The following is a 17186-nucleotide window of genomic DNA, read 5'->3' on the forward strand; positions in this document are numbered from 1 at the left end:
TACAGATAAGGAAACTGAGGCAAATAGGGTTGTGATTTATCCAAAGTCACACAACTAGTAAGTGTCTGAGGCCGGATTTGAACACTCAGATTTTCCTGACTCCCAGTCCAGCTTTCTATCCACTGCACCCAGCTGTCCCAAAATAACAATATGCTACTACTCCATTTAATCTTAAATACTCTTCTTTAAATGTTGATTACATTAATTAACATTGGCTGGATGATAAAAATCCCTCAAAAGTAAATAAAATGTATCACTTTATATATGGCATGTTTTGAATTGGAATTTAAATATGAAATATCTTCTATTCTGATGTCAGAGGGCATAAAACTGTTCTCATGATTGGGCTAGATAGCATTGAAGGCTGCAGAGTTCTGCTGTGAAGTGAATACTGTGTGTCAGTCAAATAAGATAAATCCACAATGATGAGAGCCTATTTTAGATTTCCTTTTTAAGTTAAACATATTGGAACTTTTACATATAGCTGGGTGACATTCCTTCAGAACTTCTATTTGAGGGTGATGCTGTCCTTACTCAGAACAGTACTGAAAAACTCATTTGGAATTTCCTTCAGAGCCTATTAATGATCTATACTAAGAAATCAATTACATTGTGAAGTAACATTGTTGTGATAACTTAGTACCCCAGGGATGGGGGCTGAAGAGCAAATACTAGCACTCAGCTTGGTCTCACCTACCTCATTCACCAGACTTGATCTAGAAAAGACTTTTAGCTAGTGCCAAAAATGAAATCCACCACCTGTGATTTGCCATCACCAAGAATATTCAGAAAACTGCTGCAGTTTCTGAAGATCATTCCAAAAGTATTTACATTGTCACTTTCCATGGTGATTCTTTTGCAGGGGATACTAACAATCCACATGTGTCTAAGAATATTTTTAAAAATCACCCTTGGCTCTTAGAGTCAGTTATGTTTCATAATTATGTTTTTGCTATGTAGGAAGTAAACTTACTTTGTAACAAAGAACTTATTTAAGATCAAATCTAAAATCATGAAAACTGGTGATGGTGACACATTTGATCTGTGAAATTTAGCTATGTTTTTATGTGTAAATATGCTTGTGTTATCTATAATCACCCATTTTATTTAGAAATTATGAATTTAAATATTAGCCTTAATCAACTAAACATTTTAATTTAGGTAAACAGTAAAGTTGAATTAGATGAACTAGAAACAGCCTCTTAATAGTCACCAAAGTAAAGGCAATATAAAAAACACATAAATACTGAAAATTAACATGCTAATCATTGTGATTTCTTGATCTTATACATCAGTACACTTTTCATATTTTTGTAGGATAGCCATAAAATAACATCTTCACTGTTATTCAGTAGTCTGAACTTGCCATTTTAGTTTATTTTATTGTTTTATGCTTAACATCTTCATTTAAGGATCTTTATTGTGTATGTGAAAAGCTTCAGAGAGAACAGAATTTTTGAGTTAACAATTTTATAATTGTAGTATTGTAATTTATAATGAAATATGGCTGTTTTACAATGGACTTTCCTTGATTTCAGGAAAACACTACAGTTGGCCCGGCAGCTTAAAGATAGAGCTGTAGAAGCACAGTCTTGTTATAGCCTTGGGAACACTTATACTTTACTTCAGGACTATGAAAAGGCCATTGATTATCACTTGAAACACCTTACTATAGCTCAAGAACTGAATGATAGGTAAAAATGATCAACTCATTTTCTGTATCTTTGGTAAAATATATTAGATAATCAACCCAGAAACCTTTATTTTAATGCTTTAGAAAAATTGCTTATTTTAAATTTTGCTTCTTTAATAAATGTAGCTTTGAGTTCTGGTTTCCTTAGTTGGGTTGATTCTTTAGTAATATGTGATTGTAGTGTGTTCCTTGAATGAAAGAATAAGTAAACTCAGAGTATTCTTGATGTCTTAAAGTACTGCCAGGTAATCCTGACCTTGTATATTAGAAAACTTCATTTTGGAATCATAAATGTTTGCTTGGATTGTGTTGCAGAATTGGAGAAGGAAGAGCATGCTGGAGTTTGGGAAATGCCTACACAGCATTAGGAAATCATGATCAAGCCATGCATTTTGCTGAGAAGCACTTGGAAATTTCAAGAGAAGTAAGAAACTATAAAACTTCCCTATGAAACTGCTATTTTGATTTTGACTTCAGGGAAGGGAGGATGAGACGGGGTGGAGGAACACATTTCTTCCTTCCCTTGTCCAAACTGCTTCAGTGTTGCTGATGAGTTTATTAATTATGTGATACTCATTTGAGAAAATTAAACTGTGACCTTTTGAGGTTTTGAATCATTGGCCATTTTAGGCAAGATAATACATGGAAGGAGAATAACATTCCTTAAATATAAAAAACATTGTTTAACCCCACTATTCTCTCATCTGCCCAATCCTAAAGCATTTTTCTTTTTCCAGAAAAATTAAAATTAACTTATCAAAGAGAAAACAGGATAGTAGGAAGGACACTACAGTAGGACACTGAAGTCTTGGAATCCAGTTTGAGCTCCTCTACTTGCTAGTTTTATGATATTAGGCAAATCATTTAGTCTTTTTGTTGTGGATATTCAGTTGTTTCAGTTGTGTCTGACTCTGTGACCCTATTTGGAGTTTTCTTGACAAAGATACTAGAGTGGTTTGTCATTTCCTTCTCCAGCTTATTTTGCAGATGAAGAAACTGAGGCAAACAGGGTAAAGTGACTTGTCCAGGGTCACACAGCTAGTAAGTGTCCGAGGCTGGACTTGAATTCAGGAAGATCAGTCTTCCTGACTCCAGGCTAGGGACTCTTATCCACTGCACCATTTAGCCTTAGTGAGTCTTGATTTCTTCATCCACTCTGACCCAACAGACATTTCATTCAGTGCCTGTGGTGAGCAAGAGTTCAGAGAGAGAAAACAAAAAGCCACCCTCTTCCAGGAGTCTGCACTCTCTTAGAGAGGGCACTTAGTCTGTGTGCAGATCGCACTCAGACACCGTAGATACAGATGTAAACATATTTGTGTCTAATGTATCTGTGTGTAGATATACATATGTACAGTACTTGTGTGTATATAGATAGATAAAATTGAGAGGCGTCATGGTGTGAATTTGGGCTTGAAGTCATGAATATCAGGGTTCAGATCTCGAGGCATTGAGGTAGTAAGTGACATGAACGATGGCCTACTTGGGACTTAGGTCTGTCAGGTGTCATAGGTAGTTTGAAAAGGGAATGTTTGCAATAGCCACTAGGGGGTCAGTTAGGGAAGAATGGGAGATTGTCATGCACCAACAAAGGCCTGGTTGAGATTAGGGAACATGAATTTCTGGTAGCCCTAACTAACCCAGTTGGATGACTTCCTATAGTATAATGCCAGTAGAAACAGAGATGAAGGGGATAGTGAGGATAACTCAGAGTGGGGATGCACATCATTAGTGTCAACAGGGCAAGGGATTTGGGAGGGGATTTGATGAACTATAAAGTCAGGCATTTTCAAGGGAAAAAGGGAGTCCAGAAGGCAGTGGACCAGGAGTGACAAAAAATTTCATTGACACTGAAGACTAGTATTAGGAGAAATGAGGGTAGAGACAGAAGTAGAACAAGTTGTGGTCAGAAAGAGAAGTTTCAGAATTCTGGGTCATGGAGTGGAATACTAGTGGTTGGGAAGGTGAGGTGAGGGGATGGGGTTGAGTAAACATCAAAGTGGGCTGGTTCCAGGAGGTAAAGGTTGATAAATTTAAAAGGATCCTCAGCATCTATATTGAAGTTCCTAAGTGTGAGGGCAAGGGATTGGGGATGGAGGGAGAAGATTGGGTCATGGACCAATCTCCTTGTGATCTGCCTTGGGGTTGGTAGATAACTGCAGTCAGGATCCAAATAGGAAGGTAGAGATGCATAAAATGAATCTGAAGGAGAAGGGACTGAGAAAGAGTAATGGACGGAGTGACTTTTAGTGGTAGTGAGGGTTAGGAAGTATTATTTCACCTGATTCATGTCTGAGGCACTTGAGGAGAGTTTAGTTTATTGAAGCACTAGAGAGAGTAAAGAAATCTGGACCCAAGGATAATTGTGTTAATGATAGTATAGAAGCTCTGGAGAGCACAGTGGAGTAGAAGGGCAGGGTGGGATAGGGCAAAGGTAGATAGGAATGAAGGATTATCGAGTGGTAGGAGAAGAGAATTTTTGTGTAGTCTTGAAAATAAGAGTATTGGAACATTAGATTTACTTTGTTATCCAGTGTTTGGTTCTGTTTTTTCTTTCCAAAATAAATAATTGTTTTAATAATCCTTCAGATCACACTATTTTTAGATAAATGTGGAAAATAGTATATTTAGATTACTAATTAGTTGGAATTCTGTCAAATTATTGACCCTTCAAAATAATCAAAAATGTATTCTTAATCTTTAATATCCCTAATCTTTCAGTAGTGATTCTAAAATTGCAGTACTTGTTGGTTGTAGATTGGGGACAGAAGTGGAGAGCTGACAGCGAGGCTGAACCTTTCGGATCTTCAGACGGTGCTTGGTCTCAGCTATAGCACAAATAATTCAATGATGTCTGAAAACAATGAAATTGACAACTTGTGTGGTAAGTGCATGTTTTGTGGTAAACCAGTTTTATTATCTGGAGTTATGTATATAAGTGTAAGAGAACGTGATAAAAGTTTGAAGCTTATATTTTCCATATGATGAATTTTGATGCTTGGTAGGATCATTTTTGCTTGTGAATAGAAAATGCAACATTCCATGTTTACATAGATATGTCTAATTTTTACCTGACTTTTATCAGTATCAGTGTCAAATCAATATTACTGTATTTTTTTATATTATAGTACATTATGTGATTGAGTTGTTTTATTTTTGTTTTTTTCCTAATCCATGTTTCACTTTTCACTTCTAAAATACCTAGCATGAGAATTTTGTGATTGCTTTAGAATGTTTGAATTGGATATTATTCCCTTCCCCCCGCCAGGGAATCTAAGAAACTTCTGTTTGCGAGATGATCTGGCTGACATTAAAACTCTTAGGGGAAAAAAAATTTGTCATTTTTACATATTAAAATTATTAAACAGAAAAGCTCTGTTCTTGATGAAGACAAGCTCAGCCTCACATTTATTGAATACCATTTCTGTGTTGCTCTGCTCGAGATTTTCCACAAAGAAGTATTTTTTAAAAATTTAGATTCAGTCCCTTCCAAGTTCCAGAAAGGAACAATCACTTGGGAAAATGTATTGTAAACTTTAAAATTATTGAAACTTAGAACTTTTTCTTCTAATTCCCTTCCCTGAACCTGCTCTTCCACTTTGAATTATCTCCTGTTTTTTGCTCTCTTGCTTTTTTTTGTGCTACTTTTAGCTACTTGCCTGTCTGTTACTTTCCATTTTTTACAAAGTAAAAACCTTCATTATCTTCTGTTGAGTTCTGTTCAGCTCCATTCATATCTTTAAATCTTCCTAGGACTCTGTTTCAGAATTCACACTTTTTTCAGTTTCTCTAGAATATCTGTTATTCAGTTAAGTGTGTCTTTCAGAATTTCTCTTTTTGCTTCTTATGCTGGCTCCATGTTCATTTCTCTGTGTTTTCCCCCATGTTTTATTAAATATGTTTATTGCATCAGAGCTTTTCTCTAATCTATTCTTTATCATTTTGATGAATTCTTTTTGGTATTTGTATAGCTATTTCCATCTTCTTAGAAGTATCCCAATATCCTTTTCTTTAGTTTCTGCATAGTTTGTCAGTTACAAGCATTTATTAAGCGCTTACTATGTTCTAAGCACTGTATGAAGTGCTGGCATTTAAAAAAGGCAAAAACACTGCTCCCACTTCCAAGGGTCTCGCATTCTAATGGGGAAGACAAAATCTAAATGACTGTGTACATATAAGAAACATACAGAATAGACAGAAAATTATCTCACAGGGCAGGCACTGGCAGTCAAGGGGACCAGGAACAACATCCCACAAAAGATGGGATTTGAGCTGAGACGCCAGGGAAGCTAAGAGTTCGGGTCAGTGGGCTGAGGATTGCAGCAGTGGGGACAGCTGCTGCAAGAACGTGGGAAAGGGCTTTGTCTGAGGAACAAATAGACCCATAAAGGTGGATCATGGAGTGTGCATGAAGATGGGAGGGAGGGAGCTGGGAAGGGCTTTAAATGCCAGATAGAGGACCTTGTACTGATCCTGGAGGTGAGAAGGACTCTTCTGATAGTCCAGTTGAGAAGTGAGGAGGGTATATGTGGAGAGAAGGGGACTTTGATACAGATTTAGATACATCTGAGAAAAGTGATCAGCATGGGTGACTGGCTTAAATGAGATCATATTTCTAAAGTACTCAGCATTAGTACTTTGCATATAGGAGGCACTTCTGTTTTGGACATGTGAAGTTTGAGCTACCTACAGAAGATCCCAATTCAACATGTCCAGTTGTAGCTGATAGTTTGTGACTCCAAGTCAGGGAGAGACTAGGGCTGGGCATAAATCTGGGAATCGTCTGTAGAAAGGTGACAATTAACCCTTGGGAACTAATGGAATCATCAAGTGAGATAGAAGGAGGGAGAAGAGAAAAGGGCCTAGGACAGAGTCTTTGGGGACACTCATGCATGACTGAATGCAGAAGCAGACGGGTAACAAGAGAGGGCACTCATGAAAAATCCGAAGAGAGACAAGGACGATGGATCATGGCATATGTTTCAGGAAGGTCAGGAAGGATAAGAATTGAGAAGAAGCCATTAGATTAGATAGTAAAGAGATGGATAATTTTTTAAGAGATGGTAGTGTCAGGGAAATAATTAGGTCAGAAGCCAGACTGCAGAAGGCTTGAGAAGTTAGGAAGAAGAGGAACCTGTTGGAGAGACCCTGGTTTCTGAATATCTTGACTGGTTTTCTGGTAGTCACTGTCACCATGTGAGATCTGATAGTGGAAAAGAATAGCGCAAAAATGAGTCATGACTTGGTAATGCTTTATTATTTTAATTCTTTTGCTTTTCTCAGATGAAGTTTTCAGCCCCTTTTCCTTCAGAGTTTCCTTAAATGTTAAAAAGTTAACTAAAACCACTATAACTCATTTTTTTAGAAACAATATGTATAATGTTATAACCAGTAAAATGCCCTTCTAAATTAGAGGGTAAATTTTAGAGGGTGGAGTTTCAAGTCATAATATAAACTCTCCAAATCAAAGCTCTTGAGAGGGAGTGAACAATCTATTTTTATGTAGTTAGAATACAAAATGATTCTTCTTAAACCCTCTCAGTTGATTCATACACATTCGCTTTCTGATATTCTGGAACCTACATCATTCTTGAAAGGTGAGTAGAACTGGTGTGCTGAACTTACACTGTGAAGGGCCTTGCTGGAGCCAAGTTGGTTTATTTTTATTTTGCATTTTTTCCCCCAAAGATACACGCCCTAAAGTAGGACGCCGACACAGTATGGAAAATATGGAACTCATGAAGTTAACACCAGAGAAGGTTGGCAGTTTTTTAATCACTTTTTTTAGTTATGAGAATTTTGGTAATGACAGTGCTTAATAGAGTAAATATTCAGTTTAAGTAACTTCAGTGAATTAGCAAAAAAATAAAAATTAGGATCCTATGCAAATTTACAGCCTTACAACTGTGATTAAAAATGTGTCCTCATAAAGGGGTTGTCAACTAAAAAAAACACTTTAGTGACGTAGTTGCCAAGGTTTTTCAAGAATTGAGGAGTTAATACTACAAGATTTAAATTTGTTATATAGCAATAGATATTTTTAATGAAAAATAACAAGGAAAAGACAGTTTGCTTACTTGTATTTTTAGAATGCAACAACTTTTAGTGTTAAAAATACTTTTCAAAATTCGAAGTACATCTTGAAAAGATAGTTTCCTATATCTTCCTTAAGGCAAGTTTACTTAGAAGAAACTTTACTTTGGGAGATGTTGTTGCTAAAAAGTAATCATGAGAAAGGTGTCTGTAAACTACAATGTGTTGTTTCCTGCAACATATTTTAAGATTAGTAAGAAAATGACTATTCGTTAGGTTTTTTTCAAATTTTCATTGATATCTTTTGGTTTTACATCACATTTATTTCCAACATTATCCCTCTCCCACCTCTACCCAGTGAGCCAGCTCATAATAAAAAATTAAAAAGAAGCGAGGAAAGGGAGTTTATTAAGGCAAAGGAGATCATTATCAGTTAAGTCTGATTTGGTTGACTGTCTCTCTACTCTCCATGGTTATGAAATAAGGATAGTTAAATAGTGCAAATTATCCAAAGTAAAGGTTACTGTGGCTGGATTACAGAATGTGAAGGGAGGAGTAATGTCCAGTGCGGCTGGAACAATAGGTTGAGATCAGTTTGTAGAGGGCTTTAAAAGTATTTTTTCTTTTTTAATATTGGTTGGTTGTTATCCTTCATTTTCAAGGAGGATCAAAATGATATCACTATGGTGAGGTCAAGGTACAGTGTGTCCATCTGTGGCTGATCAGACCAAAACGAGCTCAGAAGGCTCTACCACTGGTTGGGCATAAATAGAAACATGTGGAGTGGAGGTCTCGAACTCTGCTCATTTTTTAAATGTGTATTTTATACAAAAGAAGATAGGAAGCCAGTGGAGTTGGTTGAGGAGGGGGATCATATGGTCACATCTGCACTTAAGGAAAATGAATCTGGCATACCTTTGTATAAGGTGGACCAGAGTGGTGAGAGGCTTGATGCAGAGACTAGTTTGGAGGTGGTTGCAGTGATCTTGGGAGGGGGATGAAAGGTGATGTTTGCATAAGTGGACAGAAGGGGGCAGGTTCCAGAGATGACCTGAGTAGAAATGGCAGCTGATTAGATTTATGTAGTAAGGGAAAAGGAAGAGGCAAGGACAGGGACAGATTTTGCACCTGAGACACTAGAAGATTGTTGTGGCTTCAGCAGAAACAGGGAAGTTGGGAAGAAGGGGGTAGGTTTAGCAGGCACGGTAGTTCAGTTCTCACGTGCCCAGAGGGGTGATTAGTGACATGGGACTGCTGGATATGTAGCTGTGGGAGCCATCTGCATAGTGATAATGGTTAGACCCATAGGAGCTTAGGAGGTTTCCAAGAAAGATTAGAGGGAGAGGAGCTCAAATACAGTAGCAGATAGGTCAAGAAGGAGGATGACGATTATTGGTATTAAAATGTTTATAATTTATATATGTAATGTTAGCATTTATATAGTGCCTACTGTGTGCCAGGCACTGGACTAAGTATTTTACAAATGTTATTTCATTTGATTTCCCACAACTCTAGTTTGTCTTCTGCATTACAGGCCTTAACATACTGGAAGATAGCTATCATGTCTTAGTTGTTTTTTCTCCTGGCTAAACAGCTGATCCTCATATGACATAAATTCAAGGTCCTTCCTCCTCCTAGTTACTGTCCATCTTGTTAATGTCCATATTGGCTGTGGTGCTCCTAGCACTGGAGGTCATAATCTCGATGCCCTTTGACAAGGGCAGGGCTGTGGGAGCTGCCGCCCCCTGACTCCTGGGGTCTCTGCCTGTATTAGCACATCTCAAGTTTGCCTTAGCTTTTGTAACTGCACTTATCCCTCTAAGATTTCACAATACTAGATTCTGTTCTTTTTTATCTCAACTATAGTGGCAAACCTCTCCAGAGAGTGTTGTATGCTCTGCAAATTGTATAGTTATGCCACTTCTGCCTTTATTTAAGTCACTGATAAACCTGTTAACTTTGATTTAAAAATGGCAAAAATAGCCCAAGGTCAAACACACATTTTTCAGCTACTGTCTTAGAAATTGACAACCAAATTGATATTGAACCATTAATGACTATTATTGATTCAACAAAATTAATTATAAGGCTGCCATTGTATGAAATTAGAGCCTACTTTTTTTTCTTAACCTCTCATCTTTATGTTTAATTTTCTAGGTTCAGAACTGGAATAGTGAACTTCTTGCTAAGCAGAAACCTCTTCTTGCCAAACCATCCGCAAAGTTGCTTTTTGTAAATCGACTCAAGGGGAAAAAGTACAAAAATAATTCTTCTACTAAAGTTCTGCAAGATGCTAGTAATTCTATTGATCACCGACTTCCAAGCTCTCAAAGAGTATGTTTATAATGACTTTTGGTTTGGGCAGAGATAAAGATGTGTGTTAGCTTCACTTCTGTGAAAGTCTTTTTGGCTTGGTTTTGTTTTGGACCTGTGATTTCATTGGTCTAGGAACTGCCAGAGAGGAAACATCCTCTATCAGTACAGATCAGCAGGTCTTAGAAGGTTACTTGGGGTACTTGAAGGTTAGTTGCCTTTGGTCACATTACTAGTAGGTATCAGTGGTGGCACTTGAACTCATCTCTTCCTCACTCCAAGGTCAGCTTGATCCATCATGCCCCTCTTTCTCTTAACTGCTGTTAAAGTCTTACTACATTAGCCCCTGGTGGCATGGAGTAGAGGCTGGGTCTCAACCTAAATAAAGACTGGACTCTTTAGACAGACATGGTGTTTTCTGGGACCCAGCATGGCCACCAGAATGCTAACTGCAGTTTTGGTCACAGTGTGAAGGTTTACAAAGCACAGTGTGGTGAGCCAGAGACCTCTTCTCCTTCTCCTTGACTTCTCTGGAACACTTTGCCTCTCATCTCTTCCTTTCTTGGTTTTTGTAACACATTGTCTTAAACTCTCTCTTCTTTTCTACTGCCTTAAGTCGCCTTTCTTTATCTTCTCACCAAAACCTACACCCTGTGAGGCCTTCAAAAGTCATTAAGTTTAGTAAGTAACAGCTGAGATTTTATCCCAGGTCATATGACTTGAAATCCAGTATTTTTTCTGTTGTAATCATATATGACTATTTTACATAAATATCTTCTTATTACATAGCTCTTTTTGTGGTATGGAGGTTAAAACTGAACTAAGACAGCATTTTACACATTACACAGGGCTTTATAGTTTGTAAAGTGCTTTATAATCATCTTGTATGAGAATGACTTGCTTGTAAATGGTTACCCAGCTACCAAGTGTCAGAAGCAAAATCTAAGCCCAAGGCTTCCAAAATCCAGCCTTCTGCCCCTGCCCATCAGTCACAAGGCCGTCAGGAGAATACTAGCTCGGGCTGGTCCATCAAGGCTGTAAAGTCTTTAAGCACGGACCCAGTGACAAATATAGGCTTGGCACCCGAACGCCAGACAGCCTATGTAAGTTTAATCATCAGAAGATTGCCTACGAAGTAATAAACTTTTTTGGACACAGCTGCTCATGCTATTTGCTACACCATTTGCTAGAAGGGTGGTAATCTGTAATGATGGAGGGAAGCCATTATTCAGAAGCCAGTGAAGTCATGAATTAATATTTCAAAGTCAATGAAGATCAAGATTCTAATACATCAGAATATTTTAAAGACTGGGTAGCAATCTATGAATAACCACATCTTAAACATATTTCATAATCCAACAATAATAAAAAAAATTCTTTAGAAAAGGGATAAAAATTTGTATTTTTTCTTATTCACACCTGTGCAAGAAATTTAAATTTGTTGATCTTCAAATTCTTCATCTATAAAATGAGATTAAAAATAATAGCTACTTCACAGGATTCTCATAGGGATTAAGTGAAAATAATCTGTGCAAAGTACTTTCCACACCTTCAAGTGTTATGTAAATGTGAACTACCATTACTATCAACTCTCGTGCAGAGAAGGTCTGGAAATAACCTCGGTAGGGAGGCTTGTTTCTGCTTCTTGAATAATTTTAACAGTATTTTTCTGAAAGGTTGAAGCATTTAGTTCTTATATCAGGAGATTTGTAAAAACTAATTTTGAGTCAGAAATGTAGATCTTTATGCTGCATTTATACATTAGTGGGTTTTTTTAGTATATTTCTCATATAAATTTTTCTTGTATAAAAAAAAGCACGGAAATACTTGTTAGGATTGTAATGATACTTTTTATTTTGTTAATACTGATAGAACCAACTTGATCTGTCCTCCCAGGGATGGAAAGGTATACTTTTTGTACCTTTTGCATTTTGGCATCAGAGGCTGGCAGGGATGGCGGTGGGGAGTGGGGGGTGGGGGGGCTGGTTCCTGTTTTAAGAAGAATGCTGAATTCTAAAGCTGCATTTGTTTTTCTCTTAACCTTTCAGAAAATCAGTGCTGATACTATTGGAGATGAAGGGTTCTTTGATTTGTTAAGCCGATTTCAAAGTAATAGGATGGATGACCAGAGGTGCTGCTTAAAGGACAAGAACTGCCACCCAGCTTCAGCTACAACTTCCTCCACGCCCTCCAAAACAAAGAGAAAATGTAAATCACGTAAGCTGTTTCCATCACATCGCAGTATTCTTAGGTTTAGGAAAGGAGGCTAACAATAGAGGCGAGACACCTGGGGACAGGACTCTTATTTCTGCATTGGAAAGAAGGAAAACGAGGGACACCCAGAAACCCCCAGGAAACAAAACAGAAGGAAAAGGCCAGCAGTGAAACCATAGCCTGACATTTCATACACAGATGTGCAGAGTGTGGGTAACAACCACTGTGACCCAGGGGCCTGAACAAGAGTGTCTCTGAGACCTGATAGGATTCCATGATTGGGATGTGGTTCTAGAAGAGAATACCTCCTTTAAAAGAATGGGATACATCAGAGGGTAGGCATTCTGGGTTTTGTGAACGCATATGTATGTGTATAAACAAGGAGCAGAAACAAGATGGACATCCTTTCTGGGAAGGTCACTGAAAGGAGAAACAAGCATTTTTTACAGTGGAGTATATATTACAGGCTTCTTGGACAGCAAGAGGAAACATGAATTTAAGAAACTGATCACCAGCCTGGTTAAGATTCATGACATAGTGGTAATAGGGACTTCAGCAGTGTCAGATTTAAATAGAAATGGATCCCTGTGGGCTTCATATTAAGAAAACCACAAACATTATCTATATTGTATTTTCAATTATTCTGTTAAACATTTCCCAATTACATGTTAACCTGGTTCCGTGACCTGAGTTTTAACACCTCTGGCTTCATAGCTGAATCTTCCTCTCCACTCAAAACAGCACCTGATGATTTCTTGACTTGCCTTAATGATACCTAAGAAGGTAGAGGAACCAATGAGGCAGATTGCTATTCTGGATGTGATTTCTACCACCAAGCAGGCGTGTGGTTGCTGGAGTGGAAAGGATGAGAACATTACGAATTGAACACTATCTTAGAATTTGTGGCATCAAAGGATAGTGAAAGTAGGGATAGTCTGACAGGCACTGCCCCAAGATTTTAGAAGAGCCAATTTCAGAGGATTCTGTGGCCTCAAATTAGAATGGGAAGCCAGCCCAAGAAGAAATACACAGAGAACAATTCTGATGAGGAAGAGCAGGAATAGTTGTTTTAGGGAACCCTGGATGCACAAGAACTAATTGGCTAAAAATTTTAGGACAAGTACAGAAAAGCATCTTCTCAGGTAACAGGACAACTCCAGAAGCATGACACAGTCTCATACACACAGTGTCAGGACCAATGAAAATCACAAGGCATTTGGAGTAGGCAAGGAAAGCCAAGGACACAAAAGGATTTTAAAGTTACATTGTGGGGAGACAGGCCCACCCAAGAAGGGTTCAGGACCATTGTTTGGAGGGGATGAGTGAGGAAAAGCAGAAGGCTGCACTGTTTAGTTTATTCTTTTTTCTCTGCTGCCAACAAGAATGATCTTGGGACAAAGAACAAAAATGCCTAAATAGGAGAGAGCCCTACACTGCCCTGTCCTGTCTGAGGTTAACCTAGAATACAGTATCTTTAGAAAAGATCTGGGTTTTTCAGTTTCACCAGCACAGCCCCCAGCTCAGCTCTGTGACAGAGCAGTTAAGTCCTAGAGAGCTAAACCCAGGTCTTCCTTGTCCCCGACCTCAGCATTCAGTCCGTTTCCCAGACTGTTTCTCAAACCCAGAGAAGTGATTCGTCCCAGGTTGATGAACAAGCATTTACAAAGCACCTTACAGGCACCATGCAGGTGCTGGGGATACAAAGGCAAAAGTGAGACGGCTCTTGCCTTCGGTGTATGCTTTTTGAGGGGGATAAGGCACACATAAAGGTGTGTACACAGCAGGTTTTTCAGGAGGAAGGCAATAGTAGCTGGGTCATTAGAAGGGCTTCCTGGAGAAGATTGTGTTTCAGCTGAATCTGGGAAGAAACAAGGGATCATCTAAGGAGAGGTGTGGAGGGTACTACAGGCATGAAGGGAGGGGCAGCTAGGGCAGAGGTTCAGAGATGGAGTTTTGTGTATAATGAAAGCTAAGGCTGGGTTGGCTAGATCTTAAAGAGTTCAGGAAGGGCAGTAACGTAATAAGACTGAAAGGGTCTTCAGTGCTGAATAGGAATGTAATTTGTACCCAGGCCCTTTCTCCTGCAGTGGGTTTGGAGTGATAATCTTGTCCCTTTTCCCACAATCCCTAATTCAGGTTCTAAGAATTCAGTGCTGCAGCTGAGCACAGAGCAAGGCTATGATCAGGTCTGTGTCTGAACATATTTTACTATATTCCAAAACCAAATGTGAAGAAAGATTTAGGTTCCGATTAGCCACACCTTTTCTTCTGTCAATTCATTGGGATAACTGATGTTTGGCTCCAGGCATATTTTGAGAGGAATATGTTCCTAGAGGGAAGTGACCATATTTTTGACTCTTGTACTTAAACGGTTTGTGTTTGCTTTTACCTTCCTAGCTCTGTCTGTTTCCATCGTCTCCCCCCATACGGATGAATTTTTGGATCTGCTTGCTAGCTCACAGAGCCGTCGTCTAGATGACCAACGGGCCAGTTTTAGCAATCTGCCAGGGCTTCGTTTAACCCCCAGCAATAATCAGTCAGTACTTGGCCACCTGATTGCCAATGACAGCAAAGAGCCAGATGATGACTTCTTTGATATCCTTGTAAAATGCCAAGTATGTCTTTTTTGTTGTTGTTGTTATGTACTTAGCCCTTTTATGCCGATATATAGACAGAAATATTACAGCTTTTATAAATTATTCAGGACACTAGAAAGGACTGGGTGTTTTTTTGATTTGGGTTGTTTTAGGAAAAAGTTACTCCATTTGACCTCTAGACTCTCTGAGCATGATGCAACTGAATACTCAGATTGTAAGGTCATAGACTCAGAGTCAGAAGCAACCTCATTTTACAAATGAGTAAACTGAGGACCCTACCTTGCCCAAAGTTACACAAATTAAAGTGATTAAAGTGTCCCCCAGCCCTGTAATGTGTGGTTTTCCTTTGCCATGGTAACATTTTAATCCCCTTTTCCTGTATTTTTAGGGCTCCAGATTAGATGATCAAAGATGTGCTCCACCACCTGCTGCTACCAAGGGACCAACAGTACCAGATGAGGACTTTTTTAGCCTTATTTTACGGTCTCAGGCAAAAAGAATGGATGAACAGAGAGTTCTTTTACAGCGAGATCAGAATAGAGACACCAAATTTGGACTAAAAGACCTTTTGCAAAGCGGTGCCTTGTTAGAATTTGAAAATTCAGAAGGAAAATCAGGAAACCATTAGTACTGTACATTATTTCATAGTTACTACAGGGAAAATAAACTTACCTTTACCTTAAAGGGAATTTTTGTAGCTCTGTAGTAGAATCAATTATACAGCTTAAAAGTTTTTTTTTTTTAGAATTATGTAAATATTTTTTAATGGTACAGTGACGAAGAATTAACATTCCTTTGATTATCTTTTTGAACAGTGCTTTAGTGTACTTGTAAGGTGCAGTATCAGCATGTGGTCACTGCTTAGGTTTTGTATTTTTTTTGACTTGCTGAAATTTCTCTGTATTTTTGTAAAATAGGAAGTTATAGATTAGGAATTTATCTTCTCACTAGAGATCTTTTTATTTTAATGATTGGCAATGGTACTTTTTTATACTTGACTGTGTTGGGGGATTGTAGGGTGCTCCTTCAAAATAACGTACTTGATTAATGGAAAAGATCATTTGTAAGAAACATTGTTTTGTACAGATCTTGAATTTTTTTTTCATCTCAGTTTGCCCCATTATCTTTACTTTGTCTGAAAGCCAGAGCTGGTACAAAGGAATCTCTAGAGGAATAAACTTTCCTCTCATATTAAGTGTTGGGGCCTTTTTTCCATGTTTGTGTACATTTGTGACAAATACATACTGCAGCATCCCTCCTCTGCTAAAATCCTGCTGGAACAGAAACTCCTGTGTAGGCACCGTATTCAGAGGTTATGTGTGTTTAGGTTCACTGTCTTCAGATCCCAGAAGGGCTTTTATAACATGCAACAGTTGTTCTTGACCCCAAAGTTGAGATCTAGAATCAGTGGGTTTTAATTGCAGGAAAACAGCTCAGAGTGAAGAACTTGCTAACAGAGTGAGGTGCTCTTAGATGCTTACTAAGTTCTTGAGTGACTGAATGAATCCTAAAGTAGGAAGCTGTGTGGATGAGAATAATGAATGAATGATATGTATATGGTATTTTAAGGTTCCCAAAGAACTTTACCACATTTTTTCCTTCTCAAAATCCTACTGGGTAATACAACTACCCCATTTTTATCAGTTTTATGTATGAAGAAATTCAAACCTCAGTACATCCTCTTTTCTATTACACCATGTCTCCTCATCATCTGAGGTTTTCATCTATCCAGGTAACAAAAGTTCTGTGAGGTCTGTTGCTTGCTCTGTATGTGAGCCTCATCCCCTGCCATACTGGGACAAAGTCACAAAACTAGCACTGAGAGGTGGGCTGATTACTGGGCGTTTACTGATCCAGATGGTCCCTCCCATACCGAAAATTATTTTTCCGCCTCCATGCACTGCCTCCAGCCTCAGCTTCACAGGGTTTATTTGAAGTGATAAGCCATCCTGTACCAGTTCTACTCAATCGTTACAAAAAGTGTTGAGGATTTCAATTAACCCATTCTTTTCCCATCCTCTGACTAGCAGACTCCTAACTCCCATTCCCCTTTTCTTTGTGACTGAGTCACTGAGTCACCTTCTGAAGTGAAAATCCTTTCTTTCTCCCTACACTTGTCTCTATCCCTGACCCATTTCCAAATTCTTCAGCACCGCCTGCTGTCTTAGATCTCATCCCAGGCTCTCCAAAAGCTGTCACACACCACTGGCCACCCTCCCCTGTGAGAATGACTTGTTCCACTGGTCCAGGAGTCATCCTCATCATGCCCTGACATTTTAGACCTTCAGTCATTCCATCCTCTAAGTCTAAGGTTCACTCCATCTAATATCACTGTT

The 17186-nt window shown here is 38.5% G+C and overlaps 1 protein-coding gene across 4 annotated transcripts in view; it reads left to right on the forward strand.

The window, feature by feature from the left end:
* The window catches only part of GPSM2 (G protein signaling modulator 2), a 51233-nt gene extending 35188 nt beyond the window's left edge, over positions 1 to 16045 (forward strand). For 2 of the 4 annotated variants that reach the window (XM_072644206.1, XM_072644208.1), the window contains 8 exons: positions 1539 to 1694; positions 2009 to 2117; positions 4451 to 4577; positions 7382 to 7452; positions 9884 to 10060; positions 12088 to 12256; positions 14651 to 14868; positions 15239 to 16045. In XM_072644206.1, coding sequence (XP_072500307.1) covers positions 1539 to 1694; positions 2009 to 2117; positions 4451 to 4577; positions 7382 to 7452; positions 9884 to 10060; positions 12088 to 12256; positions 14651 to 14868; positions 15239 to 15478 — 1267 coding nt within the window. In that variant the 3' untranslated portion in view covers positions 15479 to 16045. The remainder of the gene's footprint in view (positions 1 to 1538; positions 1695 to 2008; positions 2118 to 4450; positions 4578 to 7381; positions 7453 to 9883; positions 10061 to 12087; positions 12257 to 14650; positions 14869 to 15238) is intronic. The other 2 variants (XM_072644207.1, XM_072644209.1) reach the window with 1 other exon arrangement.
* Positions 16046 to 17186: the final 1141 nt, after the last annotated feature.

This window comes from Notamacropus eugenii, chromosome 2 (assembly GCF_028372415.1).
Source record: "Notamacropus eugenii isolate mMacEug1 chromosome 2, mMacEug1.pri_v2, whole genome shotgun sequence".
NCBI lineage: Eukaryota > Metazoa > Chordata > Mammalia > Diprotodontia > Macropodidae > Notamacropus > Notamacropus eugenii.